Here is a 21,454-nt window from a genome sequence, read left to right as displayed (position 1 = left end):
CGTTAAATCCACACAGCTGTTCTTGAAATCAGACTTGGCTGGTGTATTATGCCTGCAGGCAGGAAACGCTACCCTTCTACTCGTTTTCATCATCATTTAGCTGCTCCATAACAATGCCAGGCTGCTGTTTAGGCAATGAAGTCCAAAAACGAACAAGTGCCAACATTGTAACTGAAGTGCTTTTAATATGCTTTAATGACGGGATAATAATCTTCAACCATAATAGTACAAGCTCAGAGAGAAATGATGCACCATATGGATTCAAAACCTCTATTTATTTAGCTGGTTTGCTGCGCTCATGCTGGAGGATACATCCCTGCCCGATCATAGCTTCAGTTAGCACCTGATAAGAACTGGGGGGCTGGGACTGATTTCACATCTGATTATAATAATATAACCTATGAAGGGATTACGACTGCAGGCAAAAAAACAGAGTACACTCAATTAAATATACTTGTAGAACACACGTAAATGTATGCACAGACACACAACCTTTAATCCTGCACTAAAACACACCCAATTACAACTCTACAACTGCCACATCCTTATAACCCATATTCCAGCAGAGCTCCGTAATACTCTCTCTGGGTTGCCATTGTGGTGGGCTGATGTAAAACATACACACACACACACACACACACACACACACACACACACACACACACACACACACACACAGTTTGGCACGTTTGCTGGTATAAAGCAAATCTGGACCTGAAAGATTGGTGGGCTTCCCAGTTGCACAGCAGTAAACAGCTTCCAGGGTCTTTGGTCTGCCATTAGAAAAAAGACACTCCTGTTTTTGCGTGTGTTTCTATGTACACGCAAGCACGTCCACGCGTGCACATGCGAGTGTGTACTTGCGTGCACGTGAATGTATGTTTGTGTGTGCAAAAAGCAGAGTGAGGGGAGGATGGGGGGGGGGGGTTAAATCCACACAGCTGTTCTTGAAATCAGACTTGGCTGGTGTATTAATGCCTGCAGGCAGGAAACGCTACCCTTCTACTCGTTTTCATCATCATTTAGCTGCTCCATAACAATGCCAGGCTGCTGTTTAGGCAATGAAGTCCAAAAACGAACAAGTGCCAACATTGTAACTGAAGTGCTTTAATATGCTTTAATGACGGGATAATAATCTTCAACCATAATAGTACACTCAGAGAGAAATGATGCACCATATGGATTCAAAACCTCTATTTATTTAGCTGGTTTGCTGCGCTCATGCTGGAGGATACATCCCTGCCCGATCATAGCTTCAGTTAGCACCTGATAAGAACTGGGGGGCTGGGACTGATTTCACATCTGATTATAATAATATAACCTATGAAGGGATTACGACTGCAGGCAAAAAAACAGAGTACACTCAATTAAATATACTTGTAGAACACACGTAAATGTATGCACAGACACACAACCTTTAATCCTGCACTAAAACACACCCAATCACTCTACAACTGCCACATCCTTTCCCGCATCCAGCAGAGCTCTCCCTGGGCTTATCAGTGCATAATTGCTGTTGATTGGTGTATTATTGCTCTGGTTAATCTGCCTGTGGGTGGCTAATAAAGGAGCTCCATCAGGGATGTTATCAATTGTAGGCAGAAGGTTTGCACGGAGCGAAACTGGAAGCAAAGAAAAGGAAGGAGAAGGAAGGAGAAGGAGGGCTTGGAGAGGGGAAGGAAAGGGGGGGGGTATGAGGGAAAGGAAGGTGAGAGGGGGAGGTGAGTGTGGGATGAAAGGGAAGGAGGAATAGAGATTTTGTGATTCATGTTGAAAGACAGGGAAGGACAAATTAGCACAAGATTCTAGGTTTAAATGTTTGCGGTTCAGGATGTGTCGGTCTGAGGTAAAGTAAGGTAACATCAGTGCGCTGGATGTTGTTCTGACAGAGTTGTGAGAGTGATCTCGCTCCCCGGAGAATCCCTTTATGATTGATGTGGCCTTGTTCCTCGGCCTCAGTTCTATTTCTAAACAGAAGCTGGAGGAGGAGGAGGCTGTGGCGAGGTGATTAGATTCCTCTCCATTACGAGACAGGTAGGATATCGCCCACAGCAGACACACCTCAGTCCCAATGCCCTGTGCAATAACAGCGTGTTGGCAACTGACCCTGTGGTGTGTGAGAGGGGAAGCTAACATGACAAACTAGTGTTTCTTGATTCCACTGGGGGGGGGGCAGTGATTGAATTGGCACACACTCCAGAGACGATTGAAAGTGGTGGTAGAAGATGGAGACAAAGTAGTCATTCTGTAGCAAGGACAAGTAGAAGTTGCTTAGAGTCTGGGAAAGTTTGGAGTACATCGCTGTAGGCAAACTGAGGACATTAAACAACAGGAGATGATTTAATTTCACACACATCTAATGGAACTTCATCTGTCTCCAGCAGTGTTTTGTACTGTCATAGTCGCACACAGAGCAGTAGAGTTTTCATTACTTTTCAAGTCACAGCCCATGTGATAGATGTTGCTTAAACTGAAGAGCTGGGACTGTCATTTGAGGAGAATTGGCCCGGGGTTCTGAGTGGATAATTTTCTACCTTTGATTCAGCACATTATTGTATATTGTTTGGAAAAGATAGATTTTGCAGAACTCTGTCTACCTTAAAACTGGGAAATATGTTTCTGCAAACCGTTTCTCATGAGCTTTAATCCACCGATATAACCTGAAGGATTCCTGGGGATCCACAACAGCTAAAACTACTGTGAACCATGGGTCAGTAGGTGAAGGCCCTGATTTTAACACGGTATATACAGAAGATCTCACTGATTAATTTAGCATTAAATTTTAAACGTGATAAATATTCCATGACCTGAAAAAAACCTTCCATTTGAATTGATTGCATAATTATACATTCATAACTGAATCAATTTATTTCAGGCCTACTGTGATCAAAGTTTTAGCTAAACTGAAAGATTTTGTGAGACAGATTCATCTTGGTGATTTTAGTATGAACTGCAGGGTGAGTGATCCACTGACGACCACCACTACCAGGCAATACTTAATGTAACTCAGGTAGAAACTAGTCTTCAGATTAAAATTCAAGTCCATGTGGCAATGTTGTCAGTGAAGAAAAGAGCCTGGAGGTTGTTTTACTGGCTTTATGATAGCACCTCCTACTGGTGAGCTGCGTGTATTAAGCCACTGGTTTATAATAACTGGAAATATAAACAGCAATAAACAAAACAAACAAGAGGCTGGAGAGATGCTAGAGCAGGGGAGAATCATAGTTAAAAAAAAGAAAAAAAAAAGCTCACATAATAAGAAACCAATACAATAAATGTAGAAGATTGAAAAGCCGTGGACTAAAATTTCACGGACTTGTATTTTGATTGCACCGACCTTTATTTCTTTGTCTGTTTTCCCATCCACTGGAATGATCATTCACCAATTGATTTATCCTTTACTCTGCTCTGAAGTCTCCTACAATCATTAGACTGACATCCATTCGACAAAACAAACACACACACACACACACACACACACACACACGCAAAATGACCTACACCGCTCAGTCAGACAGCTCACATCTAACAGATTATTCAGTGAATTGTTGCTGATTTGGAATCTAGGCTCTGTCCTCATTAAACCTATTAAGGGAGAGTGACAATATTAACTTTCTGACCACATTCACTTGGCCTTATTATGAACCATGGAGTCACAGCGCCCACAGGTGGATGCTGTGGTACGACGCTTGTAAAACGCTACATGAACAGCAGCAGTTAGAGCAAAGCGGACATGGATTTAAAGACTTCTCAGCGCACCGATTCATTAAACACACCACCAAACTGCAAAGGGTGCATTGGTTACATGCTGTGAGTGTGTGGCGTGCCATGTGAGAGTAGCTGAGGACACATCTGCCTGAATCATGTTGAAAAAGCACTTAAACTGCAACTGTATTCTTAAAATTAACTAAAGCTTTTGAAAGTAATACAGTACTGGTGGATCTATCATTCAACTCAGCCCTGCCAGTGTGCTCTGACAGAAATCCTGCAAATTTACATAACATTAGGGATCTAAATACCCTTGTTGGAAGAGAGCTTGGTTAATTAGTTGAGGACTTTATTGGAATAATAATATCGACCACAATATCTGGACTCCATCAAAGGAAATATCATAATGTTACCATTATAAGGCATTTAGACCTACCACTGAATTATATAAATCAATCACTATAAAAAAAAAATAAAAAAAAAAACCCTTTACCCTCTCATGACTGACAGCTTGGTATAATAATGGTGCAGGAAGGAGGTTCATGGAAATCATGTAGCCCACATCAACTGCACAAAATGGTTGCTGACAAAGGTTTGCTGTTTAATAATGTAATAGATTTTAAAGGGATTTGCTTTCTTGTCCATTTTTTGTTGGTGTTTTGTCAGATATAGGATCTTGTTAACCATGGCCTAACATCAGCACTTCATGCTGTTCAAATACAAAGAAAAAGTTTTTTTTATTTTCCTCAGAAATGGTGGATAATGCAATAGGAAAACTTCATAAATCACGTAACTTCACAGAACTATGGAAAAAAGAACATCACAGAACATACAAATGAGAATAGAAGCCTACAGTGTATCTGGACCTGGATGGTGTGAGAGCACGGAGCTTTGCTCCCAGTGTAGGACATAGAACAATGAAGAAACAAAAATGCTATGTTGCAACTTCTATGTCTTTTGTGAGGTGAATCAGCTCTATCACACTGAGAAAATTCCCCAGATAGGAAACTCAAATGACTTCTTGCACTGCAGAGGGTTGAGTCATAACTTAACTGAGTTGTAATAACTTAAACCTGACAGCAGGTGGCACAAAAACTGCTGTTCATCCAAATACAAGCTCCTCTGGAGAATCACCACTTCCTTCCCTTCACAAAAAATGAAACATCCTACTGTGTTAATCTAACATCAACAGCCAAATGAATGAGGAGATTTTTTTAAAAAGCTTATTACTGCTCCTCTACGCTCATTTACATCAGACAATATGAGCATTTAATATTAAGTTCAAGTTTCATCTTCTACATGAGTCATGGTCTGTAAGACTCATTGGTGAGGAATTCCCCACTTCACGTGGAGTGTGCAGCTTCTATAGGCCTCTGATGTATCCAGACACTGAGCACTGGCACTGTTCTTAAATGACTGTTTTTACGGTAGATGGTATAATTGCGGAGAAGTCCGGCTGGCATCCTGCTAAAACCATCTTTCACTGAAATAGTGCTAATCTTTTCCACTACCCAGAAACTACATCACTGCTTAGTCACAGTCTGCCAGTTCAATTATACTTCTCCGTAACCACAACTTCCAGTGAAACGGTTACATTTATATAACACACAGTGAAATTCGTTTTGTTTTTTTGTTTTTTTATTTGTTAGTTTGTTTTTTACAATTACCAAACAGCAGTACCTCCAAATATTAAAAAGAAGTAGTTAAACACAGGATGTGCATCGACTCACTGCAGCATCCGGCGTAGGACGTGACATGAGACACATCGCAGCAGCCAAAGTCCCACCCGATCTCATTAGCATGTGCACGTAACGTCCACGGAGGAGGCTGTCTTTAAATACCGGGAGTCACCGCCTCCACAGCACCACTTCTGCGGAAAAGCTGCACTCAGGAGGAGACACATTCCAGCTCGGGTTTTCGCCCTCTCAACTAAAGTCTAAAGGTAAGAGAAGGCGTCTAACTTAAACATTAGACAGCATGTTGTCGAAAGTTACACTTCAGGCTTCTCCGGAAATGTCAGCTATTCGTCTGTTCGTTGATTAAAGGAGGTGCGCATTTTAAGATGATACAGAGAGGGGTGTGACGATTTAGTCAGCAGCGATAATGACAGGTCATGATTAACATAAACATGTGTCGCACTGGTGTGTTGAAGGGAAGTTTTAGTGAAGATGCAACAGGGTGTACGTTTCCCACTTGTTGCAGTCACGCTCATGTCACTGAAATGAATGGTAAGTTATAAATTATGGACATGTACCTACAGGAAATGATATCATGGAAACAGTGAGATCCACGCGTTCAAAATATACGATACTAAGGAAACATCCCAAAGTAAATAGGTTGATATAACAACCCTAAAGTGATGGTGGTTTGAATCAGTGTTTGTCATTGCATCAGATGGTTTTGTTGATGTAATATACGCAGTGTTACACAAGTGCTCTCTGCTGCCGGTGTCGACCATCTTCCAGACAGCAGTCTTCTTCGCAAACAAATTAACCTAGCATAGGAAATGCACTGCAATCATGTCATGGCCCATGGGAGAGCAGGTCTTAGTGAGAGTAATGTTGACGCAGCAGATATATTACCACTGGTGTTTTAATGCTTTTCCGTATGTACGTGAATATCACTTTTGTGATCACCAGTATTCAAGATATCCATCTACTATCACTTTGTGAACCTTACATTTTCTGATTAATCAAACCAATGATGTTCTTGGCACAGTGTTGTGACTGGTTTGTCAGTTGCAGCCTGTTGGCAGCCACAGTTGATTGTCTGATAACATTGTGTGAATGCTCTGTGCAAAGAAAGTCAAGTTTTTCCTGCTGGTGAAATTTCCCCTGCATGTGGAATTCTCAAGGCAAATAAAAGTTTGGATAGAGTGATGTTCTGTCTGACGACTTAGTCTGAAATTCAGTAGTGTAGGAACGAGATATGTTCACAGACACCTGCAAAGTAGCTACGTGAAAGACCAGATACTAAACGTCAGCTGTGATACCCGACACCCTGTCAGAGCACAGTAAACCTTTACTGACCTGCTGGTGATCGAATTAAGTAAATGTCATGATGTAGTGGAAAATATGAAAATACAAGCATGCATAAAGCTGATTTAGTTGTCCAATTGTGTGTAACAGCTACTTATTTTAAGTCCCAGAAATTCATATAATCCAAAGCTTGACATAAAACATCCATCTCTCTCTCTCTCTCTCTCTTTCCAACCATATCGCATTAAATTCTTTTAGCTACTAATAATCCGTCTTGTAATCCTCATTCAGTCAAGCTACTGAGGAAGTCATTTGGCTGGTTTGTACAGCATATTGCGACAGTAAAGAAAGGAGCGCTGGCCAGTAATCTTTTACTGTGAGCTAACAAAGGGTTCCCTTGTAAAGAGCAAACCCTGCTAACCTCTGGGTCAGGTTCTGCTATGCAGTAAGCTTTCAGCTCATGCCTGAGTGAGAGATAATTGGATGAAGGGATGTTAAGTATGACTGTCCCACTTACGATATCTTACTATTGTGTGCAAACTCACAGTGGAGAGGTTTTAAATATCCTCTCAAGGAAGGTAATCCTGTCAGTTACTCCAGTACGTGCTACGCTCCACTACATAGTCGTGCTAGTGATGTGAACGCCTGCAAGCGTGAGCACCCAGCCTAACCAGGAAACATAAATAGTAGTGCATGACGTCAGTTGGGGATGGTCCATGATGCTCGAAAGACTGGCTGCAGTACTTTCTCAGACTGTTGTTGCCATGGAGACCTAGAGGGGCGCTCTGAAGCAAGTACAGTCCCTGAACCATTTAAGGAAGTAAAGATGGTAAAGGGTGATAGACTTTTCAGTGGGAAAGTGGAACTTGTGGTTGATAGAAGTTGTGTTTTTTGGGGTTATGAAAGGAGCACACTTTCATTTCTATAAAAGATGAAGAAATACAAAGGAAACCCAAGTTTGACTCAGTCATTGTGGAATGAGAAAGCAGTCACATACGCCCTTGTGAAGGACTGCCAGTAACTGCCACATACATTATGCAGGTCTACTTTACTGCCTCTCTTTCCACTCTCTCCTTCCATTTTCTCCCTTTTTCACTCTGTGCCCACTTACCTACTTTTTCCTACCTATTTCTTATCTTGTCTGCCCTCTTTTTTCCTTTCCTCTTCCCACATTTTTTTTCTCTATTTGTCCATTGTGGCTGTCTTCTCATGCTTTTTCACTTTCCTCAGATGTCCACCAAGGAGAAGCTGATTACCCATGTGATGAAGGAGGAGCCTATTGGCAGCAGGAACAAGGTGACGGTGGTGGGTGTCGGCATGGTGGGCATGGCCTCCGCCATCAGCGTCCTGCTCAAGGTGAGACAGAAAGAGAGAGGAGGTGTGAAGTGAAGAGAAACAGTTGGGGGATATGTGGGTATCAGAAAATAGTGTTGAAACAAGCAGACAGGAAGTAGGGGAAAGTAGATAGCATGAAAGCTCAAAAGTGTAAACTGGTGAAGTACGGAGCTATTACAGAACTAACTACAAGAAACAAAAGTGAACTGTTGGGTGGGTGTGATGGGCTATAGCCACAGCATCACCACTGGCATTATGAAAGGAATAAGATGGTTATGTAACATAGTTTCTGACCTGAGAAAGGGCTGCAGTCACACAGACTTTGAGCGTGTGCTCACTAGTGAAATCAACCTCTGTAATATTTGGTAGAAAGGAAAGCCTGCATGCCACCTTTTTACAGGAAACAGGAACTTCCGTTATATTGTCATGTTCTATTCACAGCAATTTAGCTTGATCTGTGTGAGCTGAGGAACAGCAGAGGCTAAGAGACACCAGGTCATAGGTTTTTAAAACTAAGAATACTGCTAATTAGTCTAGGCAGAGATGAATAGTGTCATTCTTTTATATCCATGTTGTTTAGTGGGAATAACCCAGAGGTCTGCCACTTTGAATAACCCTCACTGTAGCTTCATCCACATAACAAATTTACTATAAGATACACTGTGTGTGTGGCGAGCTGTCACAGGGACTTACTGTATGTGTATAATCAGGACTTGTGCGATGAGCTGGCCCTGGTTGATGTGATGGAGGACAAGTTGAAGGGTGAGGCCATGGACCTGCAGCACGGAGCCCTCTTCCTGAAGACACACAAGATTGTCGGCGACAAAGGTGAAAATACAAAAAAAAGATGGAAAAGAAAAACGACAACCTTTGACTGTTGATGAATTAGCTGGATACTGAAGGACACAAACCTAAACAATTTTTGTTTTTGTCACTTTACCAGACTACAGTGTGACAGCCAATTCCAGGGTGGTGGTCGTGACTGCCGGTGCCCGCCAGCAGGAGGGTGAGAGCCGTCTCAACCTGGTGCAGCGCAACGTCAACATCTTCAAGTTCATCATCCCCAACATCGTGAAGTACAGCCCCAAGGCAATCCTGTTGGTGGTCTCTAACCCAGGTTAGACCAGGGGGGAGTGTGAGTGAGGGAGGATGGCAATGTGAGAAGAGAGGAAGGTGTGGGGCATAGAGAAATATACCTGTAGCTGTAGGTGTAGATTAATGGCTGATCATTTCTCCTCTTGTTCCTTACACTCCCAGTGGACATCCTGACCTACGTGGCCTGGAAGCTGAGCGGTTTCCCCCGTCACCGTGTCATTGGCTCTGGCACCAACCTGGACTCTGCCCGTTTCCGCCACATCATGGGAGAGAAGCTCCACCTCCATCCTTCAAGCTGCCACGGCTGGATCGTCGGAGAGCACGGAGACTCCAGTGGTATGCAGCTTGAACTAAAAATAAAACCTCTGCTAGTCTCCCACTATACCTTTTTTAGTTGGTCTGTGGCAAATTTTTAATAAATCTTAATATAGCTATATAACTTGCATGTTTTATGTTGGCGTAATTATCGCTTTTTACACAATTTTTGTATTCAACATTAACTAATTGATTGCTATTATGTGTCTGTTTCTCACAGTGCCCGTGTGGAGCGGCGTGAATGTTGCTGGTGTTTCTCTGCAGACCCTTAACCCAAAGATGGGAGGCGAGGGTGACGCTGAGCACTGGAAGGAGGTTCACAAGATGGTGGTTGATGGGTGAGTACAATTTTATTTTGTATCAGTAAACCACCAATGAGCTAAAATTAGTCCCTGAACTCCCCAGCAAACCACATTTTCTCTCTCACACTCCACCATGTGCATAGACACCACCTGTCCAGCTCTTGAGCCAGAAACATGATGGTTTATTGAAACAGATCTTTAGGGTTTAATGCCCCACAGTCACAGCTGCTTATTAAGACTAAATGCCAACAGGCACAATCGAATGCAGTGGAGCTGACTAACCCCAGGAAGGAATTTGACGAGAAAAATGAGCCAAAAGGCAAGCAGAGGCAGGTACACAGTGCACTACTGTGTTATGGGTTCACTAGAGCCTGGCAGCCAGTAACCTAATAGCCATGTTTACTCCCTGTTACATAATACCGAACAGTAGAGCTCATGGCCTCACTTATTCTCCCACGTCTGCTTTAACGAAATCAATGACAATATTAAACCCTGACAAAAGAGAAGTTTCCCTCTCAAATTAATGATTTTTAATATGACCTATCCATGGTATCTACTCAACATTGCAACATTGGTTACCCATGTTGGTTTTGTATCATGAAGTTGTGTCATTACTTTGAAAGTTAAGTAATGCAAAGTTTGGCCTGTAAACTTTGGCTGATAATGCAATAAAGGTACAATATCAGTCAGCCTGACTTGTCTTGGTTTAGGTCTTTGGGTAGGACAGTTGTGCAATAGGTGATTTATCGTAGATGTTTGTAAAGGTTTCAGGTATGAAAGAAAGTATGTCCCAACAGAGAAAAAAGAAAAAGGTGCACCCCGCTTCATGTGAATGACCAGCAGAGAAAAGGCCTTAATTTAAATAGACATTGTCAACACTTTTGTAAATGTATGAAACAGAGTTATTTTGAAGACTTATGAAACTGCTCTTCACATCTTGGATTTGAGTCTGTGGTGCGCTGCCTTCCTTGTTGGTTCATTCAAATAACTCACATGGACCAGATTTATGTATGTGTCACTCTCTGCAGCGTACATCAAGCTCAGCACAGCAGCGATTCGGGAGTGATGATTATAATCTTCCCCTACCAAACAGCATTAGCTACTGAACTCACATGCAGGCTTCTATGATTTTTATTTTTTATTGCTCTCATGGTGATAAACAGCTGAATTCTCAGTATGCAAACATCTGGAAAGATGGATGAGGGATATTAGAGGAAAATGACAAAGTAGGAGGAAACATAGTCCCAAATACCAAAGGAGACTGACAGCTTGATTTTCTCTTCAGTCCATGAGACATCCAGTTCTCACTTTTATTTCTTATTATTTGTGTGCACTGCAGAGCCTATGACGTTATCAAGCTGAAGGGCTACACTTCCTGGGCCATCGGCATGTCTGTAGCTGACCTGGTGGAGAGCATCACAAAGAACCTGCACAAGGTGCACCCTGTGTCCACACTGGTCCAGGTGAGGAAACTGGGAGCACGCCATACATCCCACTGTTGTGGCAAATCCTAGATGATGATATTCATCCTGTCGATACTGTAAATGCTGCACATGAGTTATGAGTTGGCCAGCTCACTCTGTCCTGTCTGTCTTCTTCTTCCCTTCATTTGTTAGGGCATGCATGGAGTGAAGGATGAGGTCTTCCTGAGTGTCCCCTGTGTCCTGGGCAATAGCGGTCTGACAGATGTCATTCACATGACACTGAAGCCCGAAGAGGAGAAGCAGCTGGTGAAGAGCGCCGAGACCCTGTGGGGTGTACAGAAGGAGCTCACTCTGTGAAGTGCTCTCCTCTGAATTCTTCAATCCACACCAAACACCATGTGGTCAACCCCTACCTACTGTACCTCCTGTGTCCCTCATGGCAACGGGTGAATGAGACCTTTGAGTATCTAACAAGGCCAAGTGTTTGTAGCTTAATCTATGGAAGCTAGATTTTACCTTCAGATATTCGTGCACGGGTGTCATTGTCCTTTTCTGCCTCTCACCTGCCTTCCTCCCCACTTTCATGACTGAATTTTCGGAAACCCAACTCATACCTTTAGCCTTTGATCTCAGCCCGTGTTGGAGAGAGGGGGTATCTATCTGTTGTTAATTGTAAAGCCTATGCATATTGAGCGTATATACTCCATGTACTGTATGTTACTGTATACTGTTGCTGTTTCTTCTGTACACTCCGTGTTCGTAGTTGGTATGTATTCCGTGTATTCTGTGATTGTTACCAGTTGGTTTTTCCCACTTGGTAATCTCTGTTTAATTTTTTATTTGGAGTATAATGGAGACATTCCATTCTCTATGAGGAGGGCTTCCTTTCCACCTAGAGTCATAACAACACTGCTATATATCACTGGGCCAAAATCCTGTGATACCAAAGTACCTTATCACTTGAGAAAAGCAATGCTATGTCTACTGGTTGGCATTGAAGCCTTTTTTTTAAACGAACTTAACCACAAGTGCACTGACAGAAAAGGTGTTGCTAACAAGATGACTTGCTATAATTCAACTCAGCAAAGAGATAACAGAGAGCCAATGGGAAATAGTCAGCTAGGATCATGACCTAGGTTCAGGTTATGAATCATAACAGACGGTAACAATCCTGAAGAAGGAGTTGTTTGTTTGCGCACCCTAACTACCCTCAAAGGGTATTGTATTTATTTTACTCCACCTGACTCTGGAACAAAAGACATCAAGAGAAAATGATGGTATTATTTATAACTATTAATACTGTTAAGATCTATTTATGTATTAATGTTACATTAGATAGGGTCAATCACTCACTGAGGAACTCTGCCTGTCCTGGCAGGTGGATATTGATTTTTATTTGCTGTCACATCAAATAAATCTGCCAGGATAATGATACAAGTTTTTCCTTTGTCCTTTCCTGTTTGTTATCCACTCCAGCAAAAGGTCGCTTGTATGGGTTCATAGGGCAGCTGACTCAGCTGCTCTCAGGGCACATCAATGGGTTAACATATGAGGTATATGAGAGGTTTTTATGCAGGAGACCAAATTGGGTCACTAGCTATATGTACAGAGCTCTGCACCTGCTGAAACATGGCAGTATTTAAAAAAAGAATTACTGATAGTTTGATCAGCGAGAATTAGCCGCTGAATTCTAAAATAGTGTCCATTTGAGCCAATCTCTGTGGTTTGAGTTTGTCAAAGAATAACCCATCAAGCTGTTATGAAAAATAAAAAAGTGAAATTGTTATTAATGAAATGATCTCACAGGGATGAACCATTAAATCAGATTTCTTTTATTTGTTCTGATTTACATAAATCTACAGATATAAAAGAACAGGTGGTTGAATTGGAAACAAGAAAAAAATAACAGCAGATATTCTATCATACAATTCAAAGTGCATTTAGTAAAAGGCTAATTTAAATGAGACCTATTTTGCAAACTTTACATAAGTTAACTTCTTGATTAGTACAATAGTTCTTTATTTTTTGTACCCTCCAACACTCTGGCTTTATTCACAACTTTTTACTGAAAACCTAAACTTCCCAGCAGGACTGAGAATGAGTGGACAGCACAAAGTAAACATAAACATAAACAAAGATACAGATTTTCTTTTGTAATACCTTATAGAATTACGTATGCCAAGACTGCCACCCACCTTAATTTGAGACCCTGTACAGAGTAAAACAACCACTGTACATGATTGACTAGTTAATGCAGTCAGACTGGAGGGTAGACCTGAGCAGCTGACACACAGTGAAAGAACCTCACTCACACCATCGTAAGGAGACACACACAGATCAGGGAAAAACATACAATAGTGAGGGCAAGTAGATGGGAACTCAAAATTCAGCTCATGAACAGACCCAAACAAGACAGTGAAGATACACAGTTCAGGTCCGTGCTGATCATCACTTCTATTGTATGAAAAGCGATCCATTTGACCCCATGGCTACTGAACACGACCCAGACCTCATACAGCATTAAATCCTGAGGCTGAACCCGTCCTTCCTGAAAGGTTGCCCTGGGTATTTATATCAGAGCCTAACCTTTTCATTATGAGGGGTGTGGATATATGGGGCTCCATACAAAGCCCCTCTCTACTAGCCCCTAACAATTTGTGCTTACTAGACAAGTGACTTTGTCTGGCAAAGGTATTGTTAACCGAACCTGTGGGCAGTGCAGCATACACAGGTTGACACGCTAACTCACTGCACGCCAACCCCGTTACACCACACTTAGGGCAAATGTCACATACACTATACAAAGAATATGCTCGCACCTCACTTTTACCAATATGGTATGTGTCTTACACAGGTTTTCGTGTCAACCATAGTACCTGGTTCATGGCATAGTGACTGGTTTACCTTTACATTATATTGGGGCACAAAAGTGAGGGTGCCTGGGTCATGACTGTTGATGCATAATGATTTCAAAAAAGTATTTGGTCAGATTAAAATATGAATGGTGTCACACTACAACTAGCGACACAGTTTGAAATTTCACTGTGCCAAACAAGACAGCCCAATTCTTTGTAAATGTTGCTCTCCAGATTTTATAGAGACTTCATACAAGGAGCAGCGGTTTGAAAATACAAGAAGACATTAAAAAGGGAATAAAAGAAAAAGGAAGAAGAGGGGGGAGGAAGAGAGGAAGGAAATACAGATGCTTCCAGGTGGTCAGTGTGGGTCAGTAGAGGTCACTAAGGCCAGCAGTCTTGCGGGCTTTTTGCATGAGAGCACGAAGCTGGAACTGCTTCCTGGACAGAAGGCGTACATGCTGTAATAAAAGAGAAAAAGAGTCATTAAAAAAAAAAAAAACACAAGGGCTTAAGTGTGTTCACGCTTATTTCTCTAATGCGTTTGCTTTTGCTGAAATGGTCACCTTGAGGAAAACTTCCAGGTCTATGACGCCCCTACGCAGGGCCTCTCCCAGGTAGAAGATAGTGTCTTCAATTGCATTCTCCTCAGCATACAGGTTCAGGATCTGTTTGTACAGCGGAGCGGTGGGCACAATGACGTCATCAATGTCATTGTTCTCTGACTGGTTCTCCATCTTCTCCAAGGCCTCACTCAGCTCCTCGTCCTTTCTCTTCAGCAGCTCAATGTTCCTGTCGACCTCAGTCTGAAGGAAACAATTACAACCATTTGTTAATTTTGTCTTTATGGAAAAGATGATGATAAATACAGATATAACACCGAAAAAGAGGATAAAGTCTCACCACTTCCTGGTCCAGTCTTGAGACCATCTCCTCCAGTTTCTGATGTCCTTTCTTCAGGTCTTCCTCTGTTCGCTTCAGGGCATCCAGCTCAGCCTGAGCTCTGTCCATCTCCTCCTTCATCCTCCAGCGAAGTTTGTCACTTACTGCAGAAATCAGAGATGCACGGATGGTGTCCTCGCCAATGGTGCCATCTCGGCTCTGACCTTTAGACAAAGAGATTAAGAAGTGAGGTGACGGTTGTTAAATGTGGAATTGTTATGCTCGTTATTTACATACATGTACCTCTTTACAAGCCACTGAATATGATGTATCATATGCCTGATGTATTAGGCAATATTGAACAAGATAACATTTTCTAGTGTCACAGGTCTAGAGCCAATTGAAAGAAGCACCACAGAGACGCCATTGGGCCTGATGATCAAAATGTCTTTGTAGGGATATCTGGTAATAGTGAATGGCACAGCATGACTCATCATTTTCACACTGAAACCATTCAGTGACCCCTTGTGGTTTTGTATGGATGCATCTGCCTCTGTTACAGTTCTCCAATCATTTGTTTACCTTTATTTCATCACCCATCTGTAATAAGGTGACATTAGATGCTCATACATTTAGGTTACAGATTGCGAGCTATCCAAGACAAGTGTCATCAGAGTAACCCTACAAAGTACGTGGCTGTGAAAACAGAAGTAGGATGGTTATGACACATCTTAATGATCTTTTACTGAGTGACTGGAAAAAATGAAACGCCTGGAAATGAATGTAATCCAATAGAACATTCCATCAGTAAAGACTACTTTTCTTAACTTTAAGGCAGTAGTTTATGGTGGTGTTTTATTGGATTGTGCAACATTGAAAGGTTTTATATATATATATATATATATATATATATATATACACACACACACAAAATAATAAAATATCAGACATATCAGTCAATGAAACCCCAAAAGCTTGAAATGCTGACAAATACCAGGTTATGTAAGTGAAAATGCATCAATAGATGTCTTCAGAGTCACGACCACCTCATGTGCAGTCTGGAGTCAGCACTACAAATGTCAGAGTTGATCAGCCTTGAGATCTGAGTAGTCTCCAGGCAAACCCATTTCTTCTCCTTCACTAAATATAGGAGCTGGCTTAAACTCCTCCTGCCTGCTGGTCCTTGACCAGCATTTCACTGGTGCTAACTGATGTTGGGACAGCAGATGGGTCCCCCGATCATGGGTCTGTCTTTGTGTGGAGTTTCTTTTCCCATCCTAAACATAGCGCTGTGTGCTTCTGAGGTATAGGGTGTGGGGACTGTTCTTTTCCTTTCGTACCCATCCTACCCTTTGGCCTTTAAAACTCCCCACTCTAGTTACAGAAACGACCTTTCGGTAGTGGCTCAGCGCGCCACCGAAGTCACACAGAGGGTGAGAGAGTTTGAGTCAGAAGGTCAAGTGTCTTCATTGAGGGTTAACTAAAGACCATGGAAAGGAGGAAAGGTATTGTTTTGTCTGGAGTGAATTAACGATTGCCTTAATATTGAATCACTGTATTGCAATATCTCGATACACCAGAAACTGTGGTATGATTATAAATTACGTTTTTCAAAAATTAATAAATGTGGGATTTACATGTGGATCTAAAAGAGAGACATTCATGGACAAATGCACACAATAACAGTTTTTGTAAAAACTTTTGAATCCACTGCAAATTTCAACTTTCAAATGCATCCTTGAGATAAAGCAGAAATAAAGCACCCCAGATACTAAATGAAATACATACCAACTGTGGAGACTGGAGTCTGGGTTGGGTAGTGTGTAGGGCCTGCAGTGGCTGGATAAGAGTTGCCTCCTGGGTATTGGTATCCTGGATAGCCTCTGCAAATAGTTACATGATCAACAAATAGCTAATGCTTTATATTTTCTACTTGTGGGAATTTCAAACACCTATCTTTAAATCTAAGATGTGTATTTAGTTGCTACGGTGTGTAACTAAATTGGTTTTACAGTGTTTCAGTAATAAAGACAATTGTGTGTGTCATGCTGCCGAAAAAACCACAAAGACATCAGAGCCAGAACAGGTTTGTTGGCTGGGGGGAATGAGGTTTGAGAAATGCTTGGCAAACATCTTACCCTGGGTTAGGAGTTGGGCCATAGGGTGACACTGCAGGCATGCCAGGCATGTAGGAAGCTGAGGTAGAGAGATAGTGAAATGTTCAGGTCTAAGGACATACAGGTCAAATTATTCTTCATCTCTTTCACTAGCACACAGATGCATTTACTGTCAGTTTCAGTGATGTGCTGTGAGCTCCATCTGGTGCTGAAGAAAATAAATGCATTATTTAAAACATGATGTACTGTTTTTTACTGAGAGGTGCTTATAATATTTACTTAACTGTTATTAATATATTAAATATTAGAAGCACCTTACAGTATAGTGAGAGGTGTTCAGTATGTAGATACCTCTATCAGCACCATATATATGACTAAGTATGAACACAGCCTGTGAATCAACATAGATAACACCTTGGCCACTTAGATGACCAAAAATTCATGTCACTCACGGTTTGGGGGTCCAGCTGCTTGGAAGGATTGGTAGGGAGCTTGTGCAGTGGGACGTGAAAACACAGGAGGCTCCTCTCCAAACACCACAATCATCACCTGAATCAGACCATACAGGTCTGACTGAGGCTGTAAGACAAACAGTGAAAATTACGTTTATTAGTTACAAATATTACTTAGAGCTTCAGTTATATTTATGGCCCTCTTGTTTGCCCCATTTTGTGCTGATGAATAGTTCTAAACATATCCAAAATATTTCAGAGAGCTATAATTTACTCTTATACTGTATGTTAGAGCATCTATAGATTTCAAAAATGTCACTGCTGCAGTCAAACCCAAAAACTTCTGGAAGATTATTTGTATGTTTTTTTTTATTATTTATCCCAATCTATGTACATTTTATACATTCCACATATCGTCATTGCCTAAAAAAAACCTGATTAAAAATATTAATATCAAGACCTCACACTTACATGCTTCCACTCATGTAAATAAGGCAGGTAGATCTTGCCATTAGCATCGATGTGCTTGCCAGTTTTGATCATCATGGCACTGGTAGGTTTGACAAAACATATTGGAGGGTTGTAGGGATATGTGTCGAGCAGCCACAGACACACTGGGATGTTGTAGATATTGCCTAATGGAAATAAACACAAAGTTAAAATGTGACTGCTTGATAAATTATTTCCTATATTGAGATATCCTTTTGTATTCCGTTTTCAACAGCACAGGGGTACTTCACATGAAGTAAACAGTAATTATGATGCACTGTACATAAAACAAATACACTTCACAGTTTAAGAAAACTTTGTCTAGATATTAAGCAAGATAGCAATGTATGTAATCCCAACCCAGATGCTGAGAACCTCTGGGTTAGGCTTGAAGCTCACAGATAGATGTTCTATGAGAAGACATGTTTCATTTCCTTAATAGAATTTAAACCATGATGGAAAACAGTAGAAAAACTAGCAGATCAAGCACATGGCCACACATTGTTTGCAAGTAACCCTAACCCTGCTTGTTCTATAACTGCATGTGTTTTGGGTTAGCCTACTGCTCTCTTCATCTCCCTTGAATGTGAGGTAGAGCAAGGACACAAGAGAAAAAGAGTAGACAAGCGAAACAGACAATTTTCTGATTCTATGAAGGAACAAAGTGCAACATTGTTTTATAGAGAAACTGTTGTTTAGAAAGCAAGAGAAACTTTATTTACCTCTGTAGCTCACTGGGACTGTTCCTGTCAAGCTCATCAGGTCTCTTGTGGAGCCATCATTAAACACTGAAATACAAGATCCCGTGTCAACAAGCGAAACAAGTGTGATATATACCATCATATAAATATACAACATATAACTGGGACCAGAGAGTAAAACACAGGAAATCGCTATCATTTAAATTACCGTAAGCATCCATAACTGGCTTCAAGTCCTTGTACTGGGAGATGACATTCGTTATCTCACGAACAGTCAGATCTCTGTATTTGTATTGCTAGATAATGACAACAAAAAGAGGAGAAAAAGTCAGTCAGTCATGTTAGTATATTAAAGATTTAAACACAATTGCTGACATTGTAGTTTAGAAAGTGTTGATACATAAGCTGACACAACTAATAAACTCAGTTGTTTGCTTCAGTAATTAAAAACACACAGTCATTGTCTGCTTAAATACAATGCTGTGTTATACCTGGTCCTTAAATGCACAATTTGTGATCTGAATATGCTCAAAGTGTAGCCTTGCCATCAAACTCAAAACTCAAGGCTGGAACCTATCAAGTCACCAAGATTAGTTGACATTAGTTGACTTGCATTTACAACTAAACCTGTTTCAAACATTTGAAAGGCCTACATTGTATATTGTGATAAATCGTGAAGTACACAAATGTCAATATATGATCTGTAAACCAAACTGTAATCATGAAAATAAGTGTAACGCTCACAAATGGTGGATTGGGCCTTAACATAATTGCATTGCATTTTAGCTTGAATCGTTGGACTAATTTTCACATGGCGAAAACATAAATAATTTACACTTAACACAAGTACAATGCTCAACAAAGTGGTATTTTCTTCATTTAAACAGCAACCTTTGAAAATAGCTCGATGGGCTGTACAACAGCTCATTAACATGTGGAATCGTTGTTAGAATAGTGCCATATTCAAATTGGGGATGGAGGTTTTAAAACATGTTTATTGTCAACATTACTGACGCTAGCTAGGTAGATATGCTAGATAGCATAGCGGAAAATGTAACAACCAGATCTATACATGGGTTCTTTGCAAATTATGCTGTTATAGCATAATCAAATGTTTACTTTTACCAAACTACTCAGTAAAACAGACTGATTATTAAACACCAATTCCTGGAACTGTTCTGTGGCTAACTAGCTAATAGCGCCATGTTTGGTGTCGGTAACATTAGCTGACTTGCTATTGTTGGCCACAAAGTTGAGCAACAGTTAAACAGAAGGCTTACCTTCAGCATTTTCTTCAGGGCACCTTCGTTGACAACTGCCATGGTTTCTGATCGTTTGTTTTAAGCGTTCTTAACAATGCGTTAATTGAATGAACAGCTGTCCTTAAGGCCAGCTGGGATGACAACTAATACAAGCTAACGCTAGCCAGCAGGGCTTCACTGAATGCTAGGCTAACGTTAGCCCAGCCTCGGGCCTGACTACAGTTAAGACAGTGATTTGGTTTTATATACAACCCTTCTGTCCAACACGAGTAATGCCTCTGTTGTTAACGCACCGAGATTCAATAAATGTATTGAGAATAGAAAACAACTAGCTCAAGAAAGAGGCCGGAAAACAAACATCCGATGATCAACAAAAGGAATTTCCGGCAGTTCACCTTACTGCTTCCGGTCCGCCTGTGACGTGGTTGATATGAACTAAGCAATATTTTATTATTCTTGGTACAAAGACAGTATGTATGAAGATGACAACAAGGTGATTCATATTAGCTTATACATTTGACTTATCATGTCACTTGTACAACAGTTATGTAATTTATTTTGATAGATTTATTACCATATTATAATTATCTCTAGAGGAGGAATAGATATCTCTATATCTCTTCTTTCTTCTTCTCATAAACTATAGCCTTGTTATAAATACTCAATAATTAAAATTTTTTATTGATTAATCAATTAAAGGTGACCATTATAGGTTTTCTCCGCTAGCCCACACTTGAATTATTGTAGGGTCTTGTGATTCATCTATGTAGCTATTCATCAATGTATCAATTTGATTAAGGTTACTTAATTTGTTGGGTGAACATTAAAGGCTATATACATGTATACAATGCGCATCTCTCTTTCTCTCTCTCTCACACACACTCACACACGCACACTCACACACTCTCTCTCTCTCTCTCTCTCTCTCTCTCTCTCTTCTTTATAAAGGTGGTGGGGAGAAAGAGAGGTGAGGGGGTCAGTTCAATATATGGTTGGAACATAAAAGGTGAACGGTTGTTGCACAGCTTAACCCAACCGAAATGACTGAGGAACAGTGTTGGGTCTTTGTAAATAATGTGGCAGCCTAATAATCTACAGTAGCTGTGTATCTCCTAATAGGACTCAGCCAGATTTTAAATTGCACATAAAGTTTGAGGTATAAAACATTCATTTTGGTGTAAGAAATTACACAAACATTTTATGGCCTCACAGCATCAGAGCCACATTCATTGTTATAGAGCAAACTAGGATGACATTGCACATTTTAAAGCTTTCCCTTTGGTTTCTTACTTTAGAGGAGAGTACTGCATGTTCACACATCTTCACCAATCTGTTCTGGGGCACAAGAATAAGAAATGTGAATTCTTAAAAAGGGTTGGATTCTCCTTTAAATGCACAATCCATGATTGTGATACAGTGTTCCATCCTCAAAGCATCTGGTACAGAAAAGTAACAGGCTAAAATTATATATATTAAAGTCATTATAAAAGCCTATTTGGGATCCTATTCATATGATCATGTAACCTAAAAATGGACATT

The 21,454-nt window shown here is 40.8% G+C and overlaps 2 protein-coding genes across 2 annotated transcripts; one reads left to right on the top strand and one right to left on the bottom strand.

The window, feature by feature from the left end:
- Positions 1 to 5,543: 5,543 nt before the first annotated feature.
- LOC111228572 (L-lactate dehydrogenase A chain) lies at positions 5,544 to 12,598 on the top strand. Its single transcript, XM_022754540.1, has 8 exons — positions 5,544 to 5,650; positions 7,917 to 8,042; positions 8,732 to 8,849; positions 8,965 to 9,138; positions 9,279 to 9,452; positions 9,652 to 9,769; positions 11,073 to 11,196; positions 11,350 to 12,598. Exons 2-8 carry the CDS (start codon positions 7,917 to 7,919, stop codon positions 11,512 to 11,514), a joined length of 999 nt encoding a protein of 332 aa, XP_022610261.1. The 5' UTR covers positions 5,544 to 5,650; the 3' UTR covers positions 11,515 to 12,598.
- Positions 12,599 to 12,973: 375 nt separating this feature from the next.
- tsg101 (tumor susceptibility 101) lies at positions 12,974 to 20,315 on the bottom strand. The gene is made up of 10 exons (XM_022754539.1): positions 19,934 to 20,315; positions 18,862 to 18,949; positions 18,675 to 18,740; positions 17,935 to 18,098; positions 17,464 to 17,590; positions 17,033 to 17,090; positions 16,683 to 16,777; positions 14,916 to 15,118; positions 14,579 to 14,818; positions 12,974 to 14,473 (listed from the first exon to the last, which is right to left on the bottom strand). Exons 1-10 carry the CDS (start codon positions 19,973 to 19,975, stop codon positions 14,384 to 14,386), a joined length of 1,173 nt encoding a protein of 390 aa, XP_022610260.1. The 5' UTR covers positions 19,976 to 20,315; the 3' UTR covers positions 12,974 to 14,383.
- Positions 20,316 to 21,454: the final 1,139 nt, after the last annotated feature.

Source organism: Seriola dumerili, unplaced genomic scaffold (assembly GCF_002260705.1).
Source record: "Seriola dumerili isolate Sdu_G_001 unplaced genomic scaffold, Sdu_1.0 BDQW01000219.1, whole genome shotgun sequence".
In the NCBI taxonomy this organism is placed as follows: Eukaryota; Metazoa; Chordata; class Actinopteri; order Carangiformes; family Carangidae; genus Seriola; species Seriola dumerili.
The sequence above is the reverse complement of the archived record's forward strand: the minus strand, read 5'-3'. Positions and strand labels throughout refer to the sequence as shown.